Genomic DNA, 24147 nt, shown 5'->3' on the forward strand with positions numbered 1-24147 from the left:
GTTCATCTCTAAGAGACAGAACGCGTCTCCTTCCTGAGCGTTATGACGGCTGCGTGGTCCCATGGTGTTTATACTTGTGTACTATTGTTTGTACAGATGAACATGGTACCTTCATTGTAACAAAATGTGGAAATAAAGGTTTGTGAATACTTCCTAACCCTACTTTAATCACCCACACACAAGATGAACAGAGATGGATTGGAATGGTGATTTAGAGAGGAGACAGATGGATTGGAATGGTGATTTAGAGAGGAGACAGATGGATTGGAATGGTGATTTAGAGAGGAAACAACCACCAGGTCTATGGTCAGGATGAACTGAGATGGAAGGTACAGATGAGAAACACACAGAGAGAGATCTAGCTGGCGAACGAGAGCAAGACAGAGAGAGAAGCCTGCAGTTAAACACAACGTCCTAACGCAGAGTGGCAGTAGCAGCAACAGGGGGTGGGGCTTAGCATAAAGGGGCTTGTTGTCTACCTGGTTTACCACTGCTGTCTCAGCTAATTGGCTGTCATGGCCCGAGGAGGCTTGGCCAAAGCTGCTGTTGCTGCTGACGATAACGGACGCTGGCACGCCCACTGACACAGTGGGGACGGGATCATTCTCTGTCTGTCGCTGGTCCTGACACGAGCACATTACCAAGTCAGGGAGGGAGAAAGGAGAGTAAAAAAAAAGATTGGACAGTTCAGACCAGGGGACCAAGGCATCAGTCTAATCTAGTTGGTGATTGTTAACTGCTCACTTCAGATCAACAACACAATGTCAGCAAAGATAGGGGACAGAGAGAGGCAGGGGGCAGAGAGAGCGAGAGGCAGGGGGCAGAGAGAGAGAGAGCGAGAGAGAGAGAGAGAGAGAGCGCGAGAGAGAGGCAGGGGGCAGAGAGAGAGAGCGCGAGAGAGAGGCAGGGGGCAGAGAGAGAGGCAGGGGGCAGAGAGAGAGGCAGGGGGCAGAGAGAGAGAGGCAGGGGGCAGAGAGAGAGAGCGCGAGAGAGGCAGGGGGCAGAAAGAGCGCGAGAGAGAGGCAGGGGGCAGAGAGAGAGCGCGAGAGAGAGGCAGGGGGCAGAGAGAGAGCGCGCGAGAGAGAGGCAGGGGGCAGAGAGAGAGAGCGCGAGAGAGAGGCAGGGGGCAGAGAGAGAGAGCGCGAGAGAGGCAGGGGGCAGAGAGAGAGCGCGAGAGAGAGGCAGGGGGCAGAGAGAGAGCGCGAGAGAGAGGCAGGGGGCAGAGAGAGAGCGCGCGAGAGAGAGGCAGGGGGCAGAGAGAGAGAGCCGCGAGAGAGAGGCAGGGGGCAGAGAGAGAGAGCGCGAGAGAGAGGCAGGGGGCAGAGAGAGAGAGCGCGAGAGAGAGGCAGGGGGCAGAGAGAGAGAGAGCGCGAGAGAGAGGCAGGGGGCAGAGAGAGAGAGAGCGCAAGAGAGAGAGGCAGGGGGGCAGAGAGAGAGAGAGCGCGAGAGAGAGGCAGGGGGCAGAGAGAGAGAGAGAGCGCGAGAGAGAGGCAGGGGGCAGAGAGAGAGAGAGAGCGCGAGAGAGAGGCAGGGGGGCAGAGAGAGAGAGAGCGCGAGAGAGAGGCAGGGGGCAGAGAGAGAGAGAGCGCGAGAGAGAGGCAGGGGGCAGAGAGAGCGAGCGCGAGAGAGAGGCAGGGGGCAGAGAGAGCGAGCGCGAGAGAGAGGCAGGGGGCAGAGAGAGCGAGCACGAGAGAGAGGCAGGGGGCAGAGAGAGGGGCAGAGAGCAAGGGGTAAAAGGAGCGTGCGTTGGTAAAGGTAGAGAAGTGAGCAGAGTTGAAGAGGAGACGCAAGGTGGAGAGGAGACGTAGAGGTAAAGAGGTAGAGACGTAGAGGTAGAGGGGAAGAGAAGTAGAGGTAGAGACGTAGAGGTAAAGAGGTAGAGACGTAGAGTTAAAGAGGAAGAGACAGAGGTAGAGAGGAAGAGAGGAAGAGACGTAGAGGTAGAGAGGTAGAGACGTAGAGGTAGAGGGGAAGAGAAGTAGAGGTAAAGAGGTAGAGACGTAGAGGTAAAGACGTAGAGGTAAAGAGGAAGAGACAGAGGTAGAGGGGAAGAGACGTAGAGGTAGAGGGGAAGAGATGTAGAGGTAAAGAGGTAGAGACGTAGAGGTAAAGAGGAAGAGACGTAGAGGTAAAGAGGAAGAGACGTAGAGGTAAAGAGGAAGAGACGTAGAGGTAAAGAGGAAGAGACGTAGAGGTAAAGACGTAGAGGTAAAGAGGTAGAGGTAGAGCCGTAGAGGTAAAGAGGTAGAGCCGTAGAGGTAAAGAGGTAGAGCCGTAGAGCGTAGAGGTAAAGAGGTAGAGCCGTAGAGGTAAAGAGGTAGAGCCGTAGAGGTAGAGCGTAGTAAGGTAGAGGTAGAGACGTAGAGGTAAAGAGGTAGAGACGTAGAGGTAGAGACGTAGAGGTAAAGAGGAAGAGAAGTAGATGTAAAGGTAGAGACGTAGAGGTAAAGAGGTAGAGACGTAGAGGTAGAGGGGAAGAGAAGTAGAGGTAAAGAGGTAGAGGTAAAGAGGAAGAGACAGAGGTAGAGAGGAAGAGAGGAAGAGACGTAGAGACGTAGAGGTAGAGAGGAAGAGACGTAGAGGTAGAGACGTAGAAGTAGAGGGAAGAGAAGTAGAGGTAAAGACGTAGAGGTAAAGAGGAAGAGAAGTAGATGTAAAGGTAGAGACGTAGAGGTAAAGAGGTAGAGACGTAGAGGTAGAGGGGAAGAGAAGTAGAGGTAAAGAGGTAGAGGTAAAGAGGAAGAGACAGAGGTAGAGAGGAAGAGAGGAAGAGACGTAGAGACGTAGAGACGTAGAGGTAGAGAGGAAGAGACGTAGAGGTAGAGACGTAGAAGTAGAGACATAGCGGTAGAGAGGTAGTGGTAGAGAGGTAGCGGTCTAGAGAGGAAGAGAAGTAGAGAGGAAGAGACGTAGAAGTAGAGAGGTAAAGAGGAAGAGACAGAGGTAGAGGGGAAGAGACGTAGAGGTAGAGGGGTAGAGACGTAGAGGTAAAGGGGTAGAGACGTAGAGGTAAAGGGGTAGAGACGTAGAGGTAAAGGGGTAGAGACGTAGAGGTAAAGGGGTAGAGACGTAGAGGTAGAGACGTAGAGGTAAAGGGGTAGAGACGTAGAGGTAGAGACGTAGAGGTAAAGGGGTAGAGACGTAGAGGTAGAGACGTAGAGGTAAAGGGGTAGAGACGTAGAGGTAGAGACGTAGAGGTAGAGACGTAGAGGTAAAGGGGAAGAGACGTAGAGGTAAAGGGGTAGAGACGTAGAGGTAGACGTAGAGGTAGAGGTAGAGACGTAGAGGTAGAGACGTAGAGGTAGAGAGGAAGAGAAGTAGATGTAGCGGTAGAGACGTAGAGGTAGAGACGTAGAGGTAGAGACAGAGGTAAAGGTAGAGACGTAGCGGTAGAGAGGTAGCGGTAGAGACGTAGATGTAAAGGTAGAGACGTAGAGGTAGAGAAGTAGAGGTAAAGACGTAGAGGTAAAGAGGTAAAGACGTAGAGGTAAAGAGGTAAAGAGGTGTAGAGGTAGAGGGGAAGAGACGTAGAGGTAAAGACGTAGAGGTAAAGAGGTAGCGGTAGAGAGGTAGCGGTAGAGACGTAGCGGTAGAGAGGTAGCGGTAGAGAGGTAGCGGTAGAGACGTAGCGGTAGAGACGTAGCGGTAGAGACGTAGCGGTAGAGAGGTAGCGGTAGAGAGGTAGCGGTAGAGACGTAGATGTAAAGGTAGAGACGTAAAGGTAGCGACGTAGAGGTAGCGACGTAGAGGCGTAGAGGCAGAGAGAGAGCGGGGAGAGGCAGAGAGAGAGCGGGGAGGAATACTGACCTGCTGGAGGAACATCTGGAGGTGTTCCTGGCTGAGGATCATGCTGGAGCCCTGGTGGCCCGTGAAGAGCACCCTGCTCCCGGGGCTATGCTGCTGGGCTAGGTGGGGGACCAGTGTGGTGGACACAGATAAGGACGGAGAGGAGGAGGGGACAGACATGGCCATGGAGACAGAGGGCCCAGCCTGCATAGAGAGGATGGAGGGCTGAGGGGCTTGTCCAGGGTGGGCTGCCTGGTCTGTAGAACTCCCCCGCATCGGCACACTCCCCCCAGGCTGGCCCTGTGCAATGGCAGCAGCCCCACCCACCCCGCTGCTGGGAACGCCCCCTGGCTGTGGCTGCAGAGCGGGCTGCAGGCTGACAGCAGGACTCAACCCTTCTACCTGGCTCAGCATGGCCAGGGAGTTGTGCAAGGGCATGCCCTGAATCACTGTGTGGGCCTGGTGGCCCGTGACTGGGTGGCTCTGGCTCTGGGAGAGGGTGACAGGCATCTGGAAGAGCTGATGTCCCAACCCCATCTGGCCCGGCTGCAGCTGGATGTGGCCCTGGAGCAGAGGGTGGCCCTGAGAAGTCAGCACTTGGCCCAGGTTGATGTTCTGGTGCTGAGCCAGGATCTGGTTGGCTATCAGCTGGCCCCCAGGCCCCCGGGAGGTGATGATGTGGCCCCCAGGGTGCTGCGTGAGGATTTGACCCCCAGCTAGCTGCTGTGGCAGGAGGAACTGGTGGTTCTGCCCCCCCAGCATGATGCTGCCAGGCTGGTTGAGCAAGTGGACACTGAGTGCTTTCCCAGAGGGGTGGTGGGCTGTCTGCTGTTTGAACAGAGCCTGTTGGGGAAGCCCTGCCTGGGAGGCCAGGACCACGTTGGCGCCAGGCTTGCCTGTCAGGAAGGCTACATTCTGGGCAGCGGAGACCGGGACCTGAGCCCCAAGAGCCTTGTTGGCATCATTCTGGAGGGTGTGGGGCTGAGCCTGCTGCTGCTTGAACAGTTTGGGCTGGATGGCTGAGCCCCCCTGGGGGGGTTTGGGCTGGATGGGGGTCGGGGTTCGCTGGATGATCAGGTTCTGCCCCTGTTGACCCAAGCTTCCAGCAGCAGTTATGGTGCTATCGTTACTGTTAGTGCCCAACGCCGGGCCGTTTAAAACTGGAGATCCCAGAGTAGCTTTGCCCCCATGGATCAGAAGTCCCCCTCCCAGTCCGCCCTGCCCACCTGCCCCCTGTGCCTCGGGGCCAGGCTGGTGCAGCTGGTATCCTCCCATACTCTTGGCCAGGATGGGCTGTCCTGATTGGTTCATAGTCATCACAGTGGGCTGGCCCATCACCTGTATCTGTCCCAGTCCCAGGTGTCCTGACTGACAGCCGTTAGGTAGAGCCTGGAGGGAGGCGATTGGCTGAAGGGTGACGTTACCCAGGCCTGCCACCTGCTGAATGAAAGGCTGCATACTGATGGTCTGGGCCTTGTTCATGACCTGGGGCCCAAACTCCAGGCCCTGTTGGGCCAGCACCGAGCCCAGCATGTCAGCTGTGGCCTGGGGAGGGGTGGCGGAGGAGCCTGGAGCTTCAGGGAAGATGGGGAGCCCCACCCCCACAGCGGTCTCTCCAGACCCAGTCAGGATGTCTGTACAGGGCAGGGTCTGGACCACCTGAGTCAGACCTGGCATGGTGAGGTCGAAGGAGCCCAGGTCCAGCTCTGCCTCGGCCTCCTGCAGGCTCTGCTCTGTAATGTTAGCCTCCGCCAGGCTCTGCTGCAGGATGTCACATGGCTCCATGGTGTTGCTACCGCTCGGCGACTTGCCCAGGATGACATCATCTTCCAGGAAGTCCAGGTCCACACTGACCCGGGGCAAGACTGGCTGCTCATTGGACAGCAGCTGGACTGGGGGCAGGACCTCTGGAATGTGGCACTATGAAAGAAGAGGGAGAAAAGGTCTGACGGAGGACGAGAAGGGAGAAAAGGTCTGACGGAGGACGAGAAGGGAGAAAAGGTCTGACGGAGGACGAGAAGGGAGAAAAGGTCTGACGGAGGACGAGAAGGGAGAAAAGGTCTGACGGAGGACGAGAAGGGAGAAAAGGTCTGACGGAGGACGAGAAGGGAGAAAAGGTCTGACGGAGGACGAGAAGGGAGAAAAGGTCTGACGGAGGACGAGAAGGGAGAAAAGGTCTGACGGAGGACGAGAAGGGAGAAAAGGTCTGACGGAGGACGAAAAGGGAGAAAAGGTCTGACGGAGGACGAAAAGGGAGAAAAGGTCTGACGGAGGACGAGAAGGGAGAAAAGGTCTGACGGAGGACGAGAAGGGAGAAAAGGTCTGACGGAGGACGAGAAGGGAGAAAAGGTCTGACGGAGGACGAGAAGGGAGAAAAGGTCTGACGGAGGACGAGAAGGGAGAAAAGGTCTGACGGAGGACGAGAAGGGAGAAAAGGTCTGACCGAGGACGAGAAGGGAGAAAAGGTCTGACCGAGGACGAGAAGGGAGAAAAGGTCTGACCGAGGACGAGAAGGGAGAAAAGGTCTGACCGAGGACGAGAAGGGAGAAAAGGTCTGACCGAGGACGAGAAGGGAGAAAAGGTCTGACCGAGGACGAGAAGGGAGAAAAGGTCTGACCGAGGACGAGAAGGGAGAAAGGGTCTGACGGAGGACGAGAAGGGAGAAAAGGTCTGACGGAGGACGAGAAGGGAGAAAAGGTCTGACGGAGGACGAGAAGGGAGAAAAGGTCTGACGGAGGACGAGAAGGGAGAAAAGGTCTGACGGAGGACGAGAAGGGAGAAAAGGTCTGACGGAGGACGAGAAGGGAGAAAAGGTCTGACGGAGGACGAGGAGAAGAGAGAAGATCTGTGAGGACGAGAAGAAGAGAGAAGGTCTGGTGGAGAACGAGAAGAGAGAAGGTCTAAAGAGGACGAGGAGAATGGAGAAGTTCTGCAATGAGGACGGGGAGAAGAGAGAAGGTCTTAATGAGGACAGGGAGAAGGTCTGTAATGAGGACGAGAAGAAGAGGTCTGATGGAGGACAAGAAGTGAGAAGGTCTGATGAGGACGAGGAGAAGAGAGAAGGTCTGTGAAGGAGGACGAGAAGAAGGGAAAAGGTCTGTGAAGGAGGATGAGAACAAGAGGGAGAAGGTCTGATGGAGGATGAAGAGAAGAGAGAAGATCTGATGAGGACGATGAGAAGAGGGAGGGTGTCTGATGGAGCTCAAGAAGCAAAGGGATGAGGAGGAGAATTGAGTAGAGTAGAGAAGAGGTTGACACAGGCTTCAAATCGTGGAGATGTTGACCAGACAGGCCCTCCTAGACCACTATAGTGTTAGGCCTCCCAGCCAGTGGGGGGGAAGTGTGATATGACATGATGGGAGAGAGATGCATGCTACATGAACATGTATGAATGGAGACAGGAAGGTCAGAGGTTAAAGGGTCTTCACTCACCCCAGCGCCCGAGAAGAAAGAGCTGGAGGGATCGCTCGAGCCATCCAATAGGTCGTCAGTGTCCAGCTAGACAGACAGAACGACAGACAAAGCCAGGACAGAGGGGAAACAGAACGACAGACAAACAGGACAGAGAGCGAGCGAGGCGGGCAGACAGAGAGCGAGCGAGCAGACAGAGAGCGAGCGAGCGAGCGAGGCGGGCAGACAGACAGCGAGCGAGGCGGGCAGACAGCGAGCGAGCGAGGCGGGCAGACAGCGAGCGAGCGAGGCGGGCAGACAGCGAGCGAGCGAGGCGGGCAGACAGCGAGCGAGCGAGGCGGGCAGACAGCGAGCGAGCGAGGCGGGCAGACAGCGAGCGAGCGAGGCGGGCAGACAGCGAGCGAGCGAGCGAGGCGGGCAGACAGCGAGCGAGCGAGCGAGGCGGGCAGACAGCGAGCGAGCGAGCGAGGCGGGCAGACAGCGAGCGAGCGAGCGAGGCGGGCAGACAGCGAGCGAGCGAGCGAGGCGGGCAGACAGAGAGCGAGCGAGGCGGACAGACAGAGAGCGAGCGAGGCGGGCAGACAGAGAGCGAGGCGGACAGACAGAGAGCGAGGCGGACAGACAGAGAGCGAGCGAGGCGGACAGACAGCGAGCGAGGCGGGCAGACAGACAGCGAGCGAGCGAGGCGGGCAGACAGACAGCGAGCGAGCGAGGCGGGCAGACAGACAGCGAGCGAGCGAGGCGGGCAGACAGACAGCGAGCGAGCGAGGCGGGCAGACAGACAGCGAGCGAGCGAGGCGGGCAGACAGCGAGCGAGTGAGGCGGGCAGACAGCGAGCGAGCGAGGCGGGCAGACAGAGAGCGAGCGAGCGGGCAGACAGCGAGCGAGCGAGCGGGCAGACAGAGAGCGAGCGAGCGGGCAGACCCACCAGTGACCCAAGATTGAGGAGGGGCAGCAAAGTGGTTTAGAGGGGAGAGGGACAGAAAGCAAGGAACAAACAGAATCAGAAGAGGGCTTGTGTTAACTTAGTAGTGGTCATTGTGGATTAATAAAGTGAAAAGGCACAGATCCCTCACGTATAGATCCCTCACGTATAGATCCCTCACAAAGCAAGAAACCACAAGCAGCAGCAAAGCCCATTGAAACAGAAACACACACACATCCCTTTGGAAAAGTGCACGAGGTGTGTGCAGTAGCCAGTGAACCTGACGCACCGTCCTCGGTCAACCGCGTCCGTCCTCGGTGCGCCAGGTCAACCGCGTCCGTCCTCGGTGCGCCAGGTCAACCGCGTCCGTCCTCGGTGCGCCAGGTCAACCGCGTCCGTCCTCGGTGCGCCAGGTCAACCGCGTCCGTCCTCGGTGCGCCAGGTCAACCGCGTCCGTCCTCGGTGCGCCAGGTCAACCGCGTCCGTCCTCGGTGCGTCAGGTCAAGCGCGTCCGTCCTCGGTGCGTCAGGTCAAGCGCGTCCGTCCTCGGTGCGTCAGGTCAAGCGCGTCCGTCCTCGGTGCGTCAGGTCAAGCGCGTCCGTCCTCGGTGCGTCAGGTCAAGCGCGTCCGTCCTCGGTGCGTCAGGTCAAGCGCGTCCGTCCTCGGTGCGTCAGGTCAACCGCGTCCGTCCTCGGTGCGTCAGGTTAACCGCGTCCGTCCTCGGTGCGTCAAGTCAATTGCTATGAAATAATCCAGGTAACTCCTCAGCTTGGCAAGTACAATAGAGGCATCATAACCATCCTTGCAGTTAAATAGTAGCCACTTACATGGGTGTCTAATCCATGAAGAAAATCGTTTAGTGCTTCTGGGTCACTGTGAAGAGAGGAATATTGGTCAGACAATGAGGTCACATCCACATTGCCTTCAGAAAGTATTCATTCCACTTAACTTATTCCACATGTTGTTGTGTTACAAGCTGATTTACATAAGTATTCACACCCCTGAGTCAATACATGTAGAATCATCTTTGATTACAGCTGGGAGTCGTTCTGAGTACGTCTCTAAGAGTTTACCACACCTGGACTGTACAATACTTACATTCACATTTGACATTTCAGTCAATTAACAGACGCTCTTCACCAGAGCAACTTACGGGAGCAATTAGGGTGAAATGCCTTGCTCGAGGGCAAATTGACTCTTTTTTCACCTAGTCTGCACAGGGATTCAACCAGCGACCTTAAGTTTACTGGCCCAATCCTCTTATCTGGGTGGCTAGACTACCTGCCGCACAGATATTCCCATTATTATTTTCAAGTTTCCTCAAGCTGTCAAATTGGTTGCTGATCATTGCTAGAAAACCATTTAAGTATTGGCATAGATTTTCAAGCCGAATTCAGTCCAAACTAACTCGGCCACTCAGGAACATTCACTGTCTTCTTGGTAAGAAACTCCAGTGTAGATTTGGCCTTGTGTTTTAGGTTATTTTACTGCTGAAAGGTGAATTCATCTCCCAGTGTCTGGGGGAAAGCAGACAACCAGGTTTTCCTCTAGGATTTTGCCTGTGCTTAGCTACATTCCTTTTCTTTACAATCATAACGATAACATGCTTGAAACTATGGTCGTCACAATTTGTATTCGGGACAAAAAGTGAATTGCTTTGCCACATATTTTGCAGTATTGCTTTAGTGCCTTGTTGCAAAAAGGATGCATGTTTTGGAATATTTTATTTTCTGTACAGGCTTCCTTCTTTTCACTCTTGTCGATTAAGTTGTGTTGTGGAGTAACTACAATGTTGTTGATCCAGCCAGTTTTCTATCACAGCCGTTAAACTCTAACTCCCTAACAATTGGCCTCATGGTTAAATCCCTGAGTGGTTTCCTTACTCATGGTTAAATCCCTGAGTGGTTTCCTTACTCTCTGGCAACTGAGTTAAGAAGAACGCCTGTACCTTTGTAGTGACTGGGTGTTTTGATACACCATCCGAAGTGTTATTAATAACTTCACCATACTCAAAGGGATATTCAATGTCTGCTATTTTTTAGGTGCCCTTCTTTGTGAGGCATTGGAAAACCTCCCTAGACTTTGTGGTTGAATATGTGTTTGAAATTCCTTGCTCGACTGAGGGAACTTACAGATAATTCTGTGTGGAGTACAGAGATGAGGTAGTCATTCAAAAATATTGTTAAACAATATTATTTCCCACCGAGTGAGTCGATGCAACGTATTATGTGAAGTAAGCAAATGTTTACTCCTGATCTTATTTAGGCCGTAACAAAGGGGTTGAATACTTATTGACTGATTTGTAAATAAAAACAATTCCACTTTGACAAGATGGGGTAGTGTGTGGGGTAGTGTGTGTAGTCCAATGACACAACATATCAATTTAATCCATTGTCAAATTTAGGGTCTAACAACAAAATGTGGAAAAAGTCAAGGGGTGTGAATACTGTCTGAAGTCAGTGTATTACCCTGTCCCAGTATCCACACTTGCATGCATATGCAAGTCAGTTAAGAACAAATTCTTATTTACAATGACAGCCTACTGGGGAATGGTGGGTTAACTGCCTCGTTCAGGGACAGAAGGGCAGATTTTTACCTTGTCCGCTCGGGGATTCGAGACAACAACCTTTCGGTGTGAACCAATGTCTTGGCCAGGTATACTAGATGGTGTGTATTAGAACATAATCAGTACTTTGAAGAGGATATGAACTCACCAAATGACATCTAGCAGGCACCTGCCATCTTCATCGTCCATGTCAACTGAAAACACATTAACATCCCCAACAATATTTAGATCATTACATCAATCATTATGGTGTATATGGGACACAAAGATTCTATCAACTATAAACACACACTATTTAAGCACCAGCTGTCAGAGCAGCTCACAGATCACTGCACCTGTACATAGCCCATCTGTAAACAGCCCATCCAACTACCTCATCCCCATACTGTATTTATTTATTTATTTATCTTGCTCCTTTGCACCCCAGTATCTCTACTTGCAAATTTATCTTCTGCACATCAATCACTCCAACATTTAATTGGTATATTGTAATTACGTCGCCACCATGGCCTATTTACTGCCTTACCTCCCTTATCTTACCTCAATTGCAAACATTGTATATAGACTTTTTGTACTGTGTGTTTGTTTTACTCCATGTATATGTAACTCTGTGTTGTTGTGTGTGTCGAAATGCTTCGCTTTATTCTTGGCCAGGTCACAGTTGTAAATGAGAACTTGTTCTCAACTAGCCTACCTGGTTAAATAAAATTGAAATAAAAAAATTGAAAATAAAAATGTCTATATATAATTATCAACCATACATACACACTATCAACTATACAGTTGAAGTCGGAAGTTTACATACACATTAGCGAAATACGTTTAAACTTTCACAATTTCTGACATTTAATCCCAGTAACAATTCCCTGTCTTAGGTCAGTTAGGATCACCACTTTATTTTAAGAATGTGAAATGTACGAATAATAGTAGAGAGAGTGAGTTATTTCATATTTTCTTTATTTCTTCACATTCCTAGTGGGTCATAAGATTTCATACACTCAATTAGTATTTGGTAACATTGCCTTTAAATTGTTTAACTTGGGTCAAACGGTTCAGGTAGCCTTCCACAAGGTTCCCACAATAAATTGGGTGAATTATGGTCCATTCCTCCTGACAAAGCTGGTGTAAACGAGTCAGGTTTGTAGGCCTCCTTGCTCGCACATGCTTTTTCATTTCCACCCACACATTTTCTATAGGATTGAGGTCAGGGCTTTGTGATGGCCTTTCCAATACCTTGACTTTGTTGTCCTTAAGCCATAACTTTGGAAGTATGCTTGGGGTCATTGTCCATTTGGAAGACCCATTTGCAACCAAGCTTCAACTTCCTGACTGATGTCTTGAGATGTTGCTTCAATATATCCACATACTTTTCCTATCTCATGATGCCATCTATTTTGTGAAGTGCACTAGTCCCTCCTGCAGCAAAGCACCCCCACAACATTATGTTGCCACCCCCGTGCTTCACATTTGGGTGGTGTTCTTCGGTTTGCAAGCCTGCCCCTTTTTCCTCCAAACATAACGATGGTCATTATGGCCAAACAGTTCTATTTTTGTTTCAGCAGACCAGAGGACATTTCTCCAAAAAGTACAATCTTTGTCCCCATGTGCAGTTGCAAACCGTAGTAGGGCTTTCTTTTTTTTCTCTACTATTATTCTGACGTTTCACATTCTTAAAATAAAGTAGTGATCCTAACTGACCTGAGAGAGGGAATTTTGACTTGGATGAAATGTCAGAAATAGTTTAAAACTGGGGTGTATGTAAACTTCCAACTTCAACTGTACATACATGTATGTATACACACACACACACACAACTATACACACTACTGATCAAAAGTTTTGGGTCACTTAGAAATGTCCTTGTTTGTGAAAGAAAAAGGTCATTTTCTGTCCTTTAAAATGACATCAAATTGATCAGAAATACAGTTTAGACATTGTTAATGTTGTAAATTACTATTGTAGCTGGAAACAGCTGATTTTTAATGGAATATCTACATACCCGTACATAGGCCCATTATCAGCAACCATCACTCCTGTGTTCCAATGGCACGTTGTGTTAGCTAATCCAAGTTAATAATTTTAATAGGCTAATTGATCATTAGAAAACCATGTGGAAGTAAACTTGGAGTCACGCGATGACATGGTGTGTGGTCCTCCTACTACGACACGGGAAACCATGCAGTTTATTAAGCCACACATGAAATAAGTTATGATGAACTTCACAGGGTGGTGAAAATGCACTGGGATCTCTGTTACAATAAATATTGAGGGTCTTATTCTGCTGAAATCTCTCTCTTAACCACAATCTGTAGACTTGCCTTTTGAGCACTATAGACATTATCCAACATGTTACTGGGCCCACCCATAAAACAGCCATACTCTGGACCGGGTTATTACCAAGGGGCTTTCTACTGGACCCACCCATAAAACAGCCATACTCCGGACCTGGTTATTACCAAGGGGCTTTCTCCTGGGCAGACCTGGTTATTACCAAGGGGCTTTCTCCTGGGCAGACCTGGTTATTACCAAGGGGCTTTCTCCTGGGCAGACCTGGTTATTACCAAGGGGCTTTCTCCTGGGCAGACCTGGTTATTACCAAGGGGCTTTCTACTGGGCAGACCTGGTTATTACCCAGGGGCTTTCTCCTGGGCAGACCTGGTTATTACCAAGGGGCTTTCTCCTGGGCAGACCTGGTTATTACCAAGGGGCTTTCTCCTGGGCAGACCTGGTTATATATATTTTTTTTTTTTTTTTTTTTTTTACCTTTATTTAACTAGGCAAGTCAGTTAAGAACAAATTCTTATTTTCAATGACGGCCTAGGAACAGTGGGTTAACTGCCTGTTCAGGGGCAGAACGACAGATTTGTACCTTGTCAGTTCGGGTTTTGAACTTGCAACCTTCCGGTTACTAGGCCAACACTCTAACCACTAGGCTACCAAGGGGCTTTCTCCTGGGCAGACCTGGTTATTACCAAGGGGCTTTCTACTGGGCAGACCTGGTTATTACCAAGGGGCTTTCTACTGGGCAGACCTGGTTATTACCCAGGGGCTTTCTACTGGGCAGACCTGGTTATTACCAAGGGGCTTTCTACTGGGCAGACCTGGTTATTATCCAGGGGATTTCTACTGGGCAGACCTGGTTATTACCCAGGGGCTTTCTACTGGGCAGACCTGGTTATTACCCAGGGGCTTTCTACTGGGCAGACCTGGTTATTACCCAGGGGCTTTCTACTGACATATCCTCTATTGTTGATGTTGCTTTCTACTACCTTGTTGCCCACAGCGCAGGGTAATAAAGAACGCATTATTAAGAAACACTATCAGACCTCTGAAGTTGCTACAAATTTTATGAAGTGTATGAACAATACTCCACCACCTATTCTGCCTTCCTCTTTTGATGATTTAGTTGATAACTTTAATAGTAAATTAAGGGCAACCATTGATGCCATAACTCCAGTCAAATTGACAAAGGACCCATCCAAATGGAGAGTCCCTGGGATGACTGAGGAAACTAACCAATTAAAGAGAAAATGCAGAAAGGCAGAGCAGAAGTGGAGAAAGTCCATTATGATAATTTTGAGAGCAACTTAGCATACAGTACCAGTCAAAAGTTTGGACACCTACTCATTCAAGGGTTTTTCTTTATTTTTACTATTTTCTACATTGTAGAATAATAGTGAAGACATCAAAATAAAATATATTTTAGATTCTTCAAAGTAGCCTTCTATGCCTGGACGACAGCTTTGCACACTCAACATTCTCTCAACCAGTTTCATGATGAATGCTTTTCCAACCGTCTTGAAGGAGTTCCCACACATGCTGAGCACTTGTTGGCTGCTTCTCCTTCACTCTGCGGTCTGACTCATCCCGAACCATCTCAATTTGGTTGAGGTCAGGGGATTATGGAGGCCAGGTCATCTGATACAGCACTCCATCATGAGTGTCCTCATGAGAGCCAGTGTCATCATAGCGCTTGATGGTGTTTGCGACTGCACATGAGGAAACTTTCCATATTGACTGACAATGTCTTAAAGTAATGACGGACTGTCGTTTCTCTTTGCTTATTTGAGCTGTTCTTGCCGTTATACAGAGTGTCTTTTACCAAATAGGGCTATTGTGTGCATACAGACGACAGGGTGCATACAGACGACAGGGTGCATACAGACCTCTATCTAAGAGGAACGCTGCATGCTCTTACTTAATTACAAAGCAATCTGACAGAAACTCCCTCTATATGTAACATCATTAATTAAGATGAAAATCCTAAATTACCAAACCCGTTTACAAGAATGGATAACACTAGAGATCCCTCCAGTCTCCACAGATTTGGGAAAATCTGCAGGGGGGTTTTGCTCCTAATTTGTGGAACAATCTGCAAGTTCAAGGCAGTTAGATGGGCTGGTGTCACTCAGGCAGTTAACATTATTGATTGTTACTGTGTTATTGACTTGTTAATTGTTTACTCCATGTGTAACTCTGTGTTGTCTGTTCACACTGCTATGCTTTATCTTGGCCAGGTCGCAGTTGGAAATGAGAACTTGTTCTCAACTAGCCTACCTGGTTAAATAAAGGTGAAATAAAATAAAAAATTATTGATTGAGGACCTCTTTGTAGTTGAATGGGATTGCTTTTATTTACAGTGCCTTGCGAAAGTATTCGGCCCCCTTGAACTTTGCGACCTTTTGCCACATTTCAGGCTTCAAACATAAAGATATAAAACTGTATTTTTTTGTGAAGAATCAACAACAAGTGGGACACAATCATGAAGTGGAACGACATTTATTGGATATTTCAAACTTTTTCAACAAATCAAAAACGGAAAAATTGGGCGTGCAAAATTATTCAGCCCCCTTAAGTTAATACTTTGTAGCGCCACCTTTTGCTGCGATTACAGCTGTAAGTCGCTTGGGGTATGTCTCTATCAGTTTTGCACATCGAGAGACTGAATTTTTTTCCCATTCCTCCTTGCAAAACAGCTCGAGCTCAGTGAGGTTGGATGGAGAGCATTTGTGAACAGCAGTTTTCAGTTCTTTCCACAGATTCTCGATTGGATTCAGGTCTGGACTTTGACTTGGCCATTCTAACACCTGGATATGTTTATTTTTGAACCATTCCATTGTAGATTTTGCTTTATGTTTGGATCATTGTCTTGTTGGACAAATCTCCGTCCCAGTCTCAGGTCTTTTGCAGACTCCATCAGGTTTTCTTCCAGAATGGTCCTGTATTTGGCTCCATCCATCTTCCCATCAATTTTAACCATCTTCCCTGTCCCTGCTGAAGAAAAGCAGGCCCAAACCATGATGCTGCCACCACCATGTTTGACAGTGGGGATAGGGTGTTCAGGGTGATGAGCTGTGTTGCTTTTACGCCAAACATAACATTTTGCATTGTTGCCAAAACGTTCAATTTTGGTTTCATCTGACCAGAGCACCTTCTTCCACATGTTTGGTGTGTCTCCCAGGTGGCTTGTCGCCAAATGACACTTTTTATGGATTTCTTTAAGAAATGGCTTTCTTCTTGCCACTCTTCCATAAAGGCCAGATTTGTGCAATATACGACTGATTGTTGTCCTATGGAGAGTCTCCCACCTCAGCTGTAGATCTCTGCAGTTCATCCAGAGTGATCATGAGCCCCTTGGCTGCATCTCTGATCAGTCTTCTCCTTGTATGAGCTGAAAGTTTAGAGGGACGGCCAGGTCTTGGTAGATTTGCAGTGGTCTGATACTCCTTCCATTTCAATATTATCGCTTGCACAGTGCTCCTTGGGATGTTTAAAGCTTGGGAAATCTTTTTGTATCCAAATCCGGCTTTAAACTTCTTCACAACAGTATCTCGGACCTGCCTGGTGTGTTCCTTGTTCTTCATGATGCTCCCTGCGCTTTTAACGGACCTCTGAGACTATCACAGTGCAGGTGCATTTATACGGAGACTTGATTACACACAGGTGGATTGTATTTATCATCATTAGTCATTTAGGTCAACATTGGATAATTCAGAGATCCTCACTGAACTTCTGAAGAGAGTTTGCTGCACTGAAAGTAAAGGGGCTGAATCATTTTGCACGCCCAATTTTTCAGTTTTTGATTTGTTAAAAAAGTTTGAAATATCCAATAAATGTCGTTCCACTTCATGATTGTGTCCCACTTGTTGTTGATTCTTCACAAAAAATACAGTTTTATATCTTTATGTTTGAAGCCTGAAATGTGGCAAAAGGTCGCAAAGTTCAAGGGGGCCGAATACTTTCGCAAGGCACTGTAATAGATACAGTTCTAAATAATTCTCAATGTGACTGTTTAAATAAAATACACACTATCAAGAGGCGTATCATGCTCACAGTTTCACTGGATCAATATCAAAGGTATATCTTTCTCAAGGTGGAAATTAGTTCATAGAATCCAACCAGCTAGGCAGTGACTAGTTCTGGAAAAACCTTCGCTGTAGGGTAGGCTTTTAGCGGGTTAGCTTCACCCATGGTTGGCTGCGTGTTTACTATAATTCCAATTATGTTTTTTAACGTTAAGAAATGTCAATAATCGCTTGTGAAATGGTTTTTGAAACATGTGTCCCTTATCTTTCATATCAGCAAGAAAGAATCTTTCAAATAAAACCACGTACTGAAGCAGTTTAGCACAGATCCACAAGCTCCAGCTGAGCAACATCACTTCCTCCCCAGTCAGCGTACACACGGCAACATCACTTCCCCCCCAGTCAGCTTACACACGGCAACATCACTTCCTCCCCAGTCAGCTTACACACAGCAACATCACTTCCTCCCCAGTCAGCTAACACACGGCAACATCACTTCCTCCCCAGTCAGCTAACACACGGCAACATCACTTCCTCCCCAGTTAGCTAACACACGGCAACATCACTTCCTCCCCAGTTAACTAGATAGATAATTAGCACAGGTATCCGCCTAGTTCTTCCATAAACAAGCGCTGTAACACAAAAGTATGGCCGTGTGAGAACACTAACCTAACCTTATAAAGTAGTAATGTTACTGTTTTGCTGATATGAAAGACACGGAAGGTAACACAGGCCATGCGTTTTAACTTTCGGAATGAGTGTCGGGGCTCGCAACAATACTCCCCCGGCCATATCGTCAATATGCACTAAAGGTAGTCAGCATCTAGGAATGGGTTAGCCGGTGACATGCTTTGGAGACGGCTTTCCGTCACACTCTAGGAAAACTGAAACCTGTCCCTCCAGACAACCCAACTGGCTGCACTGAAAGTGTGATTATCGTTTAGGGGGAAGTTGTGGTTTTTCTCTCCATTCTCTGTTCTGGCTGAAAGAACAGACTTCCACCAAGGTCATAGGCTACATGTCCCTCATTGCATCCTGAACCTAATCACAGCATCGCGATACCACTAAACTTGATTTTCCATGCCAAAACAGAAAACATGAAGTAGACTAAACATCAAGTAAAATGGGCCTTTAATATCATGATGTTAAGTATCTCAAATATGCTTAGGGAAAAAATACATTTGAATCCGGGTGACAACAGGAAGCAGGCTGTGTTTGCAACATTAGAACGTATTTTTCTCCTCTAGAAATTAATCTGTAACCATACAATCGAATCAAAATTGCCCACGGACTTGGGCAGAACATTAGGGAAACAAGGCTAGTAGGCAAAGCTTGACTAAAATCACCTGGAAAGGGAAATAAAATATTAATAATAAAATATATATTTTTTAAATTGGTTGAAAAATTGACAGGACATATTCAAAACTTTCCAGATTGACGTGACTTAAGGTTTTACTGCTAACCTAGAAAGCATTACATGGGCTCCTACCCATCTCTCCGATTTGGTCCTGCCGTAAATACCTACACGTACGCTACGGTCACAAGAAGCAGGCCTCCTTACTGTCCCTACAATTTCTAAGCAAACAGCTGGAGGCAGGGCTTTCTCCTATAGAGCTACATTTTTATGGAATGGTCTACCAACCCATGTGAGAGACGCAGACTCGGTCTCAACCTTTAAGTCTTTATTGAAGACTCATCTCTTCAGTGGGTCATATGATTGAGTGTAGTCTGGCCCAGGAGTGTGAAGATGAACAAAAAGGCACTGGATCAACGAACTGCCATTGCTGTCTCTGCCTGGCCGGTTCCCCTCTCTCCACTGGGATTCTCTGCCTCTAACCCTATTACAGGGGCTGAGTCACTGGCTTACTGGTGCTCTTCCATGCCGTCCCTAGGAGGGGTGAGTCACTTGAGTGGGTTGAGTCACAGACGTGATCTTCCTGTCCGGGTTGGCGCCCCCCCTTGGGTTGTGCCGTGGGGGAGATCTTTGTGGGCTATACTCAGCATTGTCTCAGGATGGAATGTTGGTGGTTGAAGATATCCCTCTAGTGTTGTGGGGGCTGTGCTTTGGCAAAGTGGGTGGAGTTATATCCTGCCTGTTTGGCCCTGTCCAGGGGTATCATCGGATGGGGCCACAGTGTCTCCTGACCCCTCCTGTCTCAGCCTCCAGTATTTATGCTGCAGCAGTTTGTGTCGGGGGCTAGGGTCAGTTTGTTATATCTTGGGAATTTCTCCTGTCTTATCCGGTGTCCTGTGTGAATTTAAGCATGCTCTCTAATTCTCTCTTTCTTTCTCTCTCTGAGGACCTGAGCCCTAGGATCATGCCTCAGGATTACCTGGCCTGATAACTCCGTGCTGACCTGTTGCACCTTCGACAACTACTGTGATTATTATTATTTGACCCTGCTGGTCATCTATGAACATTTGAACATCTTGGCCATGTTTCTGCTATATTCTCCACCCGGCACAGCCAGAAGAGGACTGGCCACCCCTCATAGCCTGGTTCCTCTCTAGGTTTCTTCCTAGGGAGTTTTTCCTAGCCACCGTGCTTCTACGTCTGCATTGCTTGCCGTCTGTGGTTTTAGGCTGGGTTTCTGGAACAGCACTTTGTGGCATCAGCTGATGTAAGAAGGGCTTCATAAATAAATTTGATTGATTAACTTTACTCACACAGACCATCAGGGCAAATGACATATATAGCCTTCTGCTTCCTTTTAACCAACAGGAAGTACCAGTGATGCGCACACTATATAAGTGATGTGGGGCTACAATAGTGTTTTGCTAGTAAAGACTGGGACACATCCTATAACATTGAGGAGTTTACCACAACAGTCACAGGATTCATCAATAAGTACATAGACGAGGTAAATCCCACATTGACTCTAAGAACTAGCCTACAGTTAGTCTTACTGGGGTCCGACAACAAAAAATACATTACAGACTAAATACTTTACAATGTACATACAGTACCAGTCAAAAGTTTGGACACACCTACTCATTCAAGAGTGTTGCCTTCATTTTTAATATTTTGTACATTGTAGAATAATAATGAAAACGATGAAATAATACTTATGGAATCATGCAGTAACCCAAAAGTGTAAAACAAATGAAAACATATGAGATTCTTCAAAGTAGCCACCCTTTGCCTTGATGACCACTTTGCACACTCTTGGAATTCTCTCTCAACCAGCTTCACCTGGAATGCTTTTCCAACTGTCTTGAAGGAGTTCCCACATATGCTGAGCACTTGTTGGCTGCTTTTCCTTCACTCTGTGGTCCAAACTCATCCCAAACCATCTCAATTTGTTTGAGGTCTGGTGATTGTAGAGGCCAGGTCATCTGATAAAGCACTCCATCACCCTCCTTCTTGGTCAAATAGCCCTTACACAGTGTGGAGGTGTGTTGGGTCATTGTCTTGTTTAAAAACAAATGACAGTTCCAGTAAGCCCAAACCAGATGAGTGTACGTATCGCTGTAGAATGCTGTGGTAGCCATGCTGGTTAAGAGAGCCTTGAATTTAAAAAAACGTTTTTTTAAATTAAATCACTGAGTGTCACCACAAAGCGCCCCCACACTATCACACCTCCATGCTTCATGGTGGGAACCACACATGCAGAGATCATGGTTCTCCAACTCTGCGTCTCACAAACACACGGCGGTTGGAACAGAAAATATCAAATTTGGATTCATCAGACCAAAGGACAGATTTCAACTGGTCTAATGTCCATTGCTCATGTTTCTTGGCACAAGCAAGTCTCTTCTTATTATTCGACCACAAACGCCTGATTCACACATCTGATGTTGAGATGTGTCTGCTACTGAAGCATTCATTTGTGCTGCAATCTCTGAGGCTGGTAACTAATGAACGTATCCTCTGCAGCAGAGGTAATTCTGGGTCTTCCTTTCCTGTGGCAGTCCTCATGAGAGCCAGTTTCATCATAGCACTTGATGGTTTTTGTGACTGCACATGAAGAAACTTTAAAAGTTCTTGAAATGTTCCTTATTGACTGATCTTCATGTCTTAAAGTGATGATGGACTGTCGTTTCTCTTTGCTTATTTGAGCTGTTCTTGCCATAATATGGACTTGGTCTTGTACCAAATAGGGCTATCTTCCGTATACCACCCCTACCTTGACACAACACAACTGATTGGCTCAAACACATTAAGGAGGAAAGAAATTGCACAAATTAACTTTTAACAAGGCACACCTGTTAATTGAATTGCATTCCAGGTGACTAACTCATGAATCTGGTTGACAGAATGCGCAAAGTTGTCATCAAGGCAAACGGTGGCTTCTTTGAAGAATATAAAATATATTTTGATTTGTTCAACACCTTTTTGGTTACTACATGATTCCATGTGTTCTTTAAAAGCTTTGATGTCTTCACCATTATTCTACAATGTAGAAAATAGTTTTTTTTTAAATAAAGAAACCCTGAAATGAGTAGGTGTCCCCAAACTTTTGACTGGTACTGTACATTTAAAAACAACAAGGGAACATGTGGTGTGAATCTATCAGTTACACAACAAGTAGGTCACGTTGTGCCGTGAGGTGTTGCTGTACTTGTTTTTTGAAACCAGGTTTGCTGTTCACTTGTGCTATATAAAATGGGAGTTCCATGCAATCATGGCTCTGTATAATACTGTACGTTTCCTTGAATTTGTTCTGGACCTGGGGACTGTGAAAAGACCTCTGGTGGCATGTCTGGTGGGGTAAGTGTGTGTTTCAGTGCTCTGTGTAAGTTGACTATGCAAAAACAATAAGTGACGCAGTCAGTCTTTCCTCTACTCTTAGCCAAGAGAGACTGGCATGCATAGTATTAAAATTAGCCCTCTGATTATAATAAAGAGCAAGACATGTCACTCTGTTCTGGGCCAGCTGCAGTTTAACTAGGTCTTTCTTTGCAGCATTTTACCATATGACTGGACAACAATCAAGATAAAACTAGAGCCTGCAGGACTTGCTTTGTTGAGTGTGGTGTCAAAAAAAGATCTTTACTATGGACAGACCTCTCCTGAGCTTTACAACCATTGGAAACTCATGATCAAAACATATAGATTCAATCTAAGGTAAAAACCAATTTAGTAATCTCAACTTGTTCAACAGCCACACAATATTACCAGATTCTAGAAATGTATAATATAGGGAATGATTTGTACCAAATACAATATGGCAGACGTTGAAAAGCCATAACAAATAGGTTCTCAACAACAGATTATAGATTAACGTCAAATACACTCGAGGTAAAAATGTGCGGTTCACACTCACTCCATAATCATTCCTTTTATAGATTTATTTTAATACAAGCAAAGAATAGAAGCTCAATTCAGAGTTGCCAAATATTGATGCTGTACAAAGATGTTGCTCAAAGCAGCTATGTTTTAAATATCTCTACTATGATCGTATCGAGTATTGACAGAAACAAGTTGAGTAGTAGCAAGCTAACGGGAGATCAGATGGTGAGTTTAGGTAGGCGGACACTAGAGCAGCGGATTGACGCCGATAACACCAGTGTCCTATATAAAAGGGAGAAAAGTCCATTTGCTACTCTCCAGAATGTTGGTTTGAAGCTGAAGCGCTCGAGCCATTGCAGCCAGCAGAGCGGTGCATATGAAAGGAGGGACCACTGCGAGACACTAACTAGTGTTGAATGCATCTAATGTATTTACATGATAGTCGTTTTTCCCTGTAACTACAGTGTCCTCTAAAATAATTCGCATGTTCGTTTGATGCATGTAGCTAATTGTCTGAATTTACTAACTATTGGAAGCTTTTGGTGCAGTTTCCCTTTCGTTAGCATTAGCTGCTAGGTTAGCTAACTGACTATCAACATTCGTGTTAACACATTCCGACGTAGTATACATTTGACATTTAAAACATCACAAGCGGGTTTAGTATCAACACGTTTATAATGCAAGGCAGCGTTGCACTTCAGCTTGCATGACGCATTATTTTGTTTGCCTTAAATGCAATTGCGTAGCTAGCTCCTTGCAAGCAAAATATGAGTTAATGTTGGAATACTCTTGGACAAGGGGGTGTGCTTGGGAATTTGTTGGAAAATGAAACGCCTTGTCATGCAAGGACTACGGAATTTTGATCGAGGTTTGCAGTCTGCAAATGTTGTAGCTTTATTCTAGTTATTCAGATTAATAGAGAAATTGCTACATTGTCACAAACTCACCCAAGACGAGAGGTGCAGGCAGCGCGGGGTCTCCGGGACAGCCTCGCACGGGCTTCCATACAGGACCCAGCTACAGGCAGGAAACAGACGCCTGCTGACTTCGCCTGTTCAAATGTATTGTTGCGTGTGCTTTCTATCGAAAATCCCTCAACCTTCCATGAACCTTGAGCGCCAGTTTATCCGTCATAGTACCTCGTTTATCCCCGTGCAACAGGCAATGATCCAGTTTATACCATAGACATAAAAAGGAATGCTCTGTCATACAGATAAGTATATAGCTGCAAACAAAGTATATTGAAACATTGTGCAGTTTTGTAATGCATTTTTGTTGTTATAGCTTTATAAGCTTATATACACTGTTAGAAACTAATGGAAACATTATCACTTAATTTAACTGGGTTGAGGTTATGCTATTTGCATGTTATGTGTGAGATTGTGTTAATAACCAGGGTATTGGGGTAACCATAATTTAAATACCCCCTACACTGACGTTACAGGCAAATACACGGCAATCCTCCTTTGCCTCAGTCAGAGCTGCTTTCGTGATAAAGCTATTTTATTTGTGATTAAATATAGCTTGTTATGTGATTGGCCGAAAGCTAAATATCTAGCAAATAAAAAGTCAGGGACTAGTCATTTAACTCATGACTAAGGTAAATTACCTCCAGCATACAGGGAAAGTTTAGGACCTTTAAATATATTCTTCCCTGGGGGCGTGGTTTTTTGTGTTGTTTACACTCAGTGATTGGTTGAATTTGAATGGGGACTGGAAATAATTGGCCAAGTTGTGTGTAGTTACAGAAGGTTCTAGTTCATTTTGACGCTAGACTCAAATCATATAGTATATAAAAATAATATTCCTATGGAGTTGAATGAAGCATGCATTTAGAGGAAATGTAAAATATCTGACCAGTGGCAAACTCGGACAAAGGTCACCTCGCTCAGCATGCTATGACGAGCAAAGGTATTTTGCG

At 47.2% G+C, this 24147-nt stretch overlaps 1 protein-coding gene across 3 annotated transcripts in view; it reads right to left on the reverse strand.

Annotated features, from left to right (window-relative positions):
* The window catches only part of LOC109880845 (BRD4-interacting chromatin-remodeling complex-associated protein), a 50842-nt gene extending 27544 nt beyond the window's left edge, over positions 1-23298 (reverse strand). The window contains exons 1-6 of one of the 3 annotated variants that reach the window (XM_031791315.1): positions 23174-23298; positions 10837-10882; positions 8950-8995; positions 7219-7284; positions 3808-5706; positions 480-623 (exon numbers count right to left, since the gene is read on the reverse strand). In XM_031791315.1, the coding sequence (XP_031647175.1) occupies positions 480-623; positions 3808-5706; positions 7219-7284; positions 8950-8995; positions 10837-10877 (2196 nt within the window). In that variant the 5' untranslated portion in view covers positions 10878-10882; positions 23174-23298. The remainder of the gene's footprint in view (positions 1-479; positions 624-3807; positions 5707-7218; positions 7285-8949; positions 8996-10836; positions 10883-23173) is intronic. The other 2 variants (XM_031791317.1, XM_031791316.1) reach the window with 2 other exon arrangements.
* Between the last annotated feature and the right edge of the window lie 849 nt (positions 23299-24147).

Source organism: Oncorhynchus kisutch, linkage group LG15, assembly GCF_002021735.2.
Source record: "Oncorhynchus kisutch isolate 150728-3 linkage group LG15, Okis_V2, whole genome shotgun sequence".
Taxonomy (NCBI): Eukaryota; Metazoa; Chordata; class Actinopteri; order Salmoniformes; family Salmonidae; genus Oncorhynchus; species Oncorhynchus kisutch.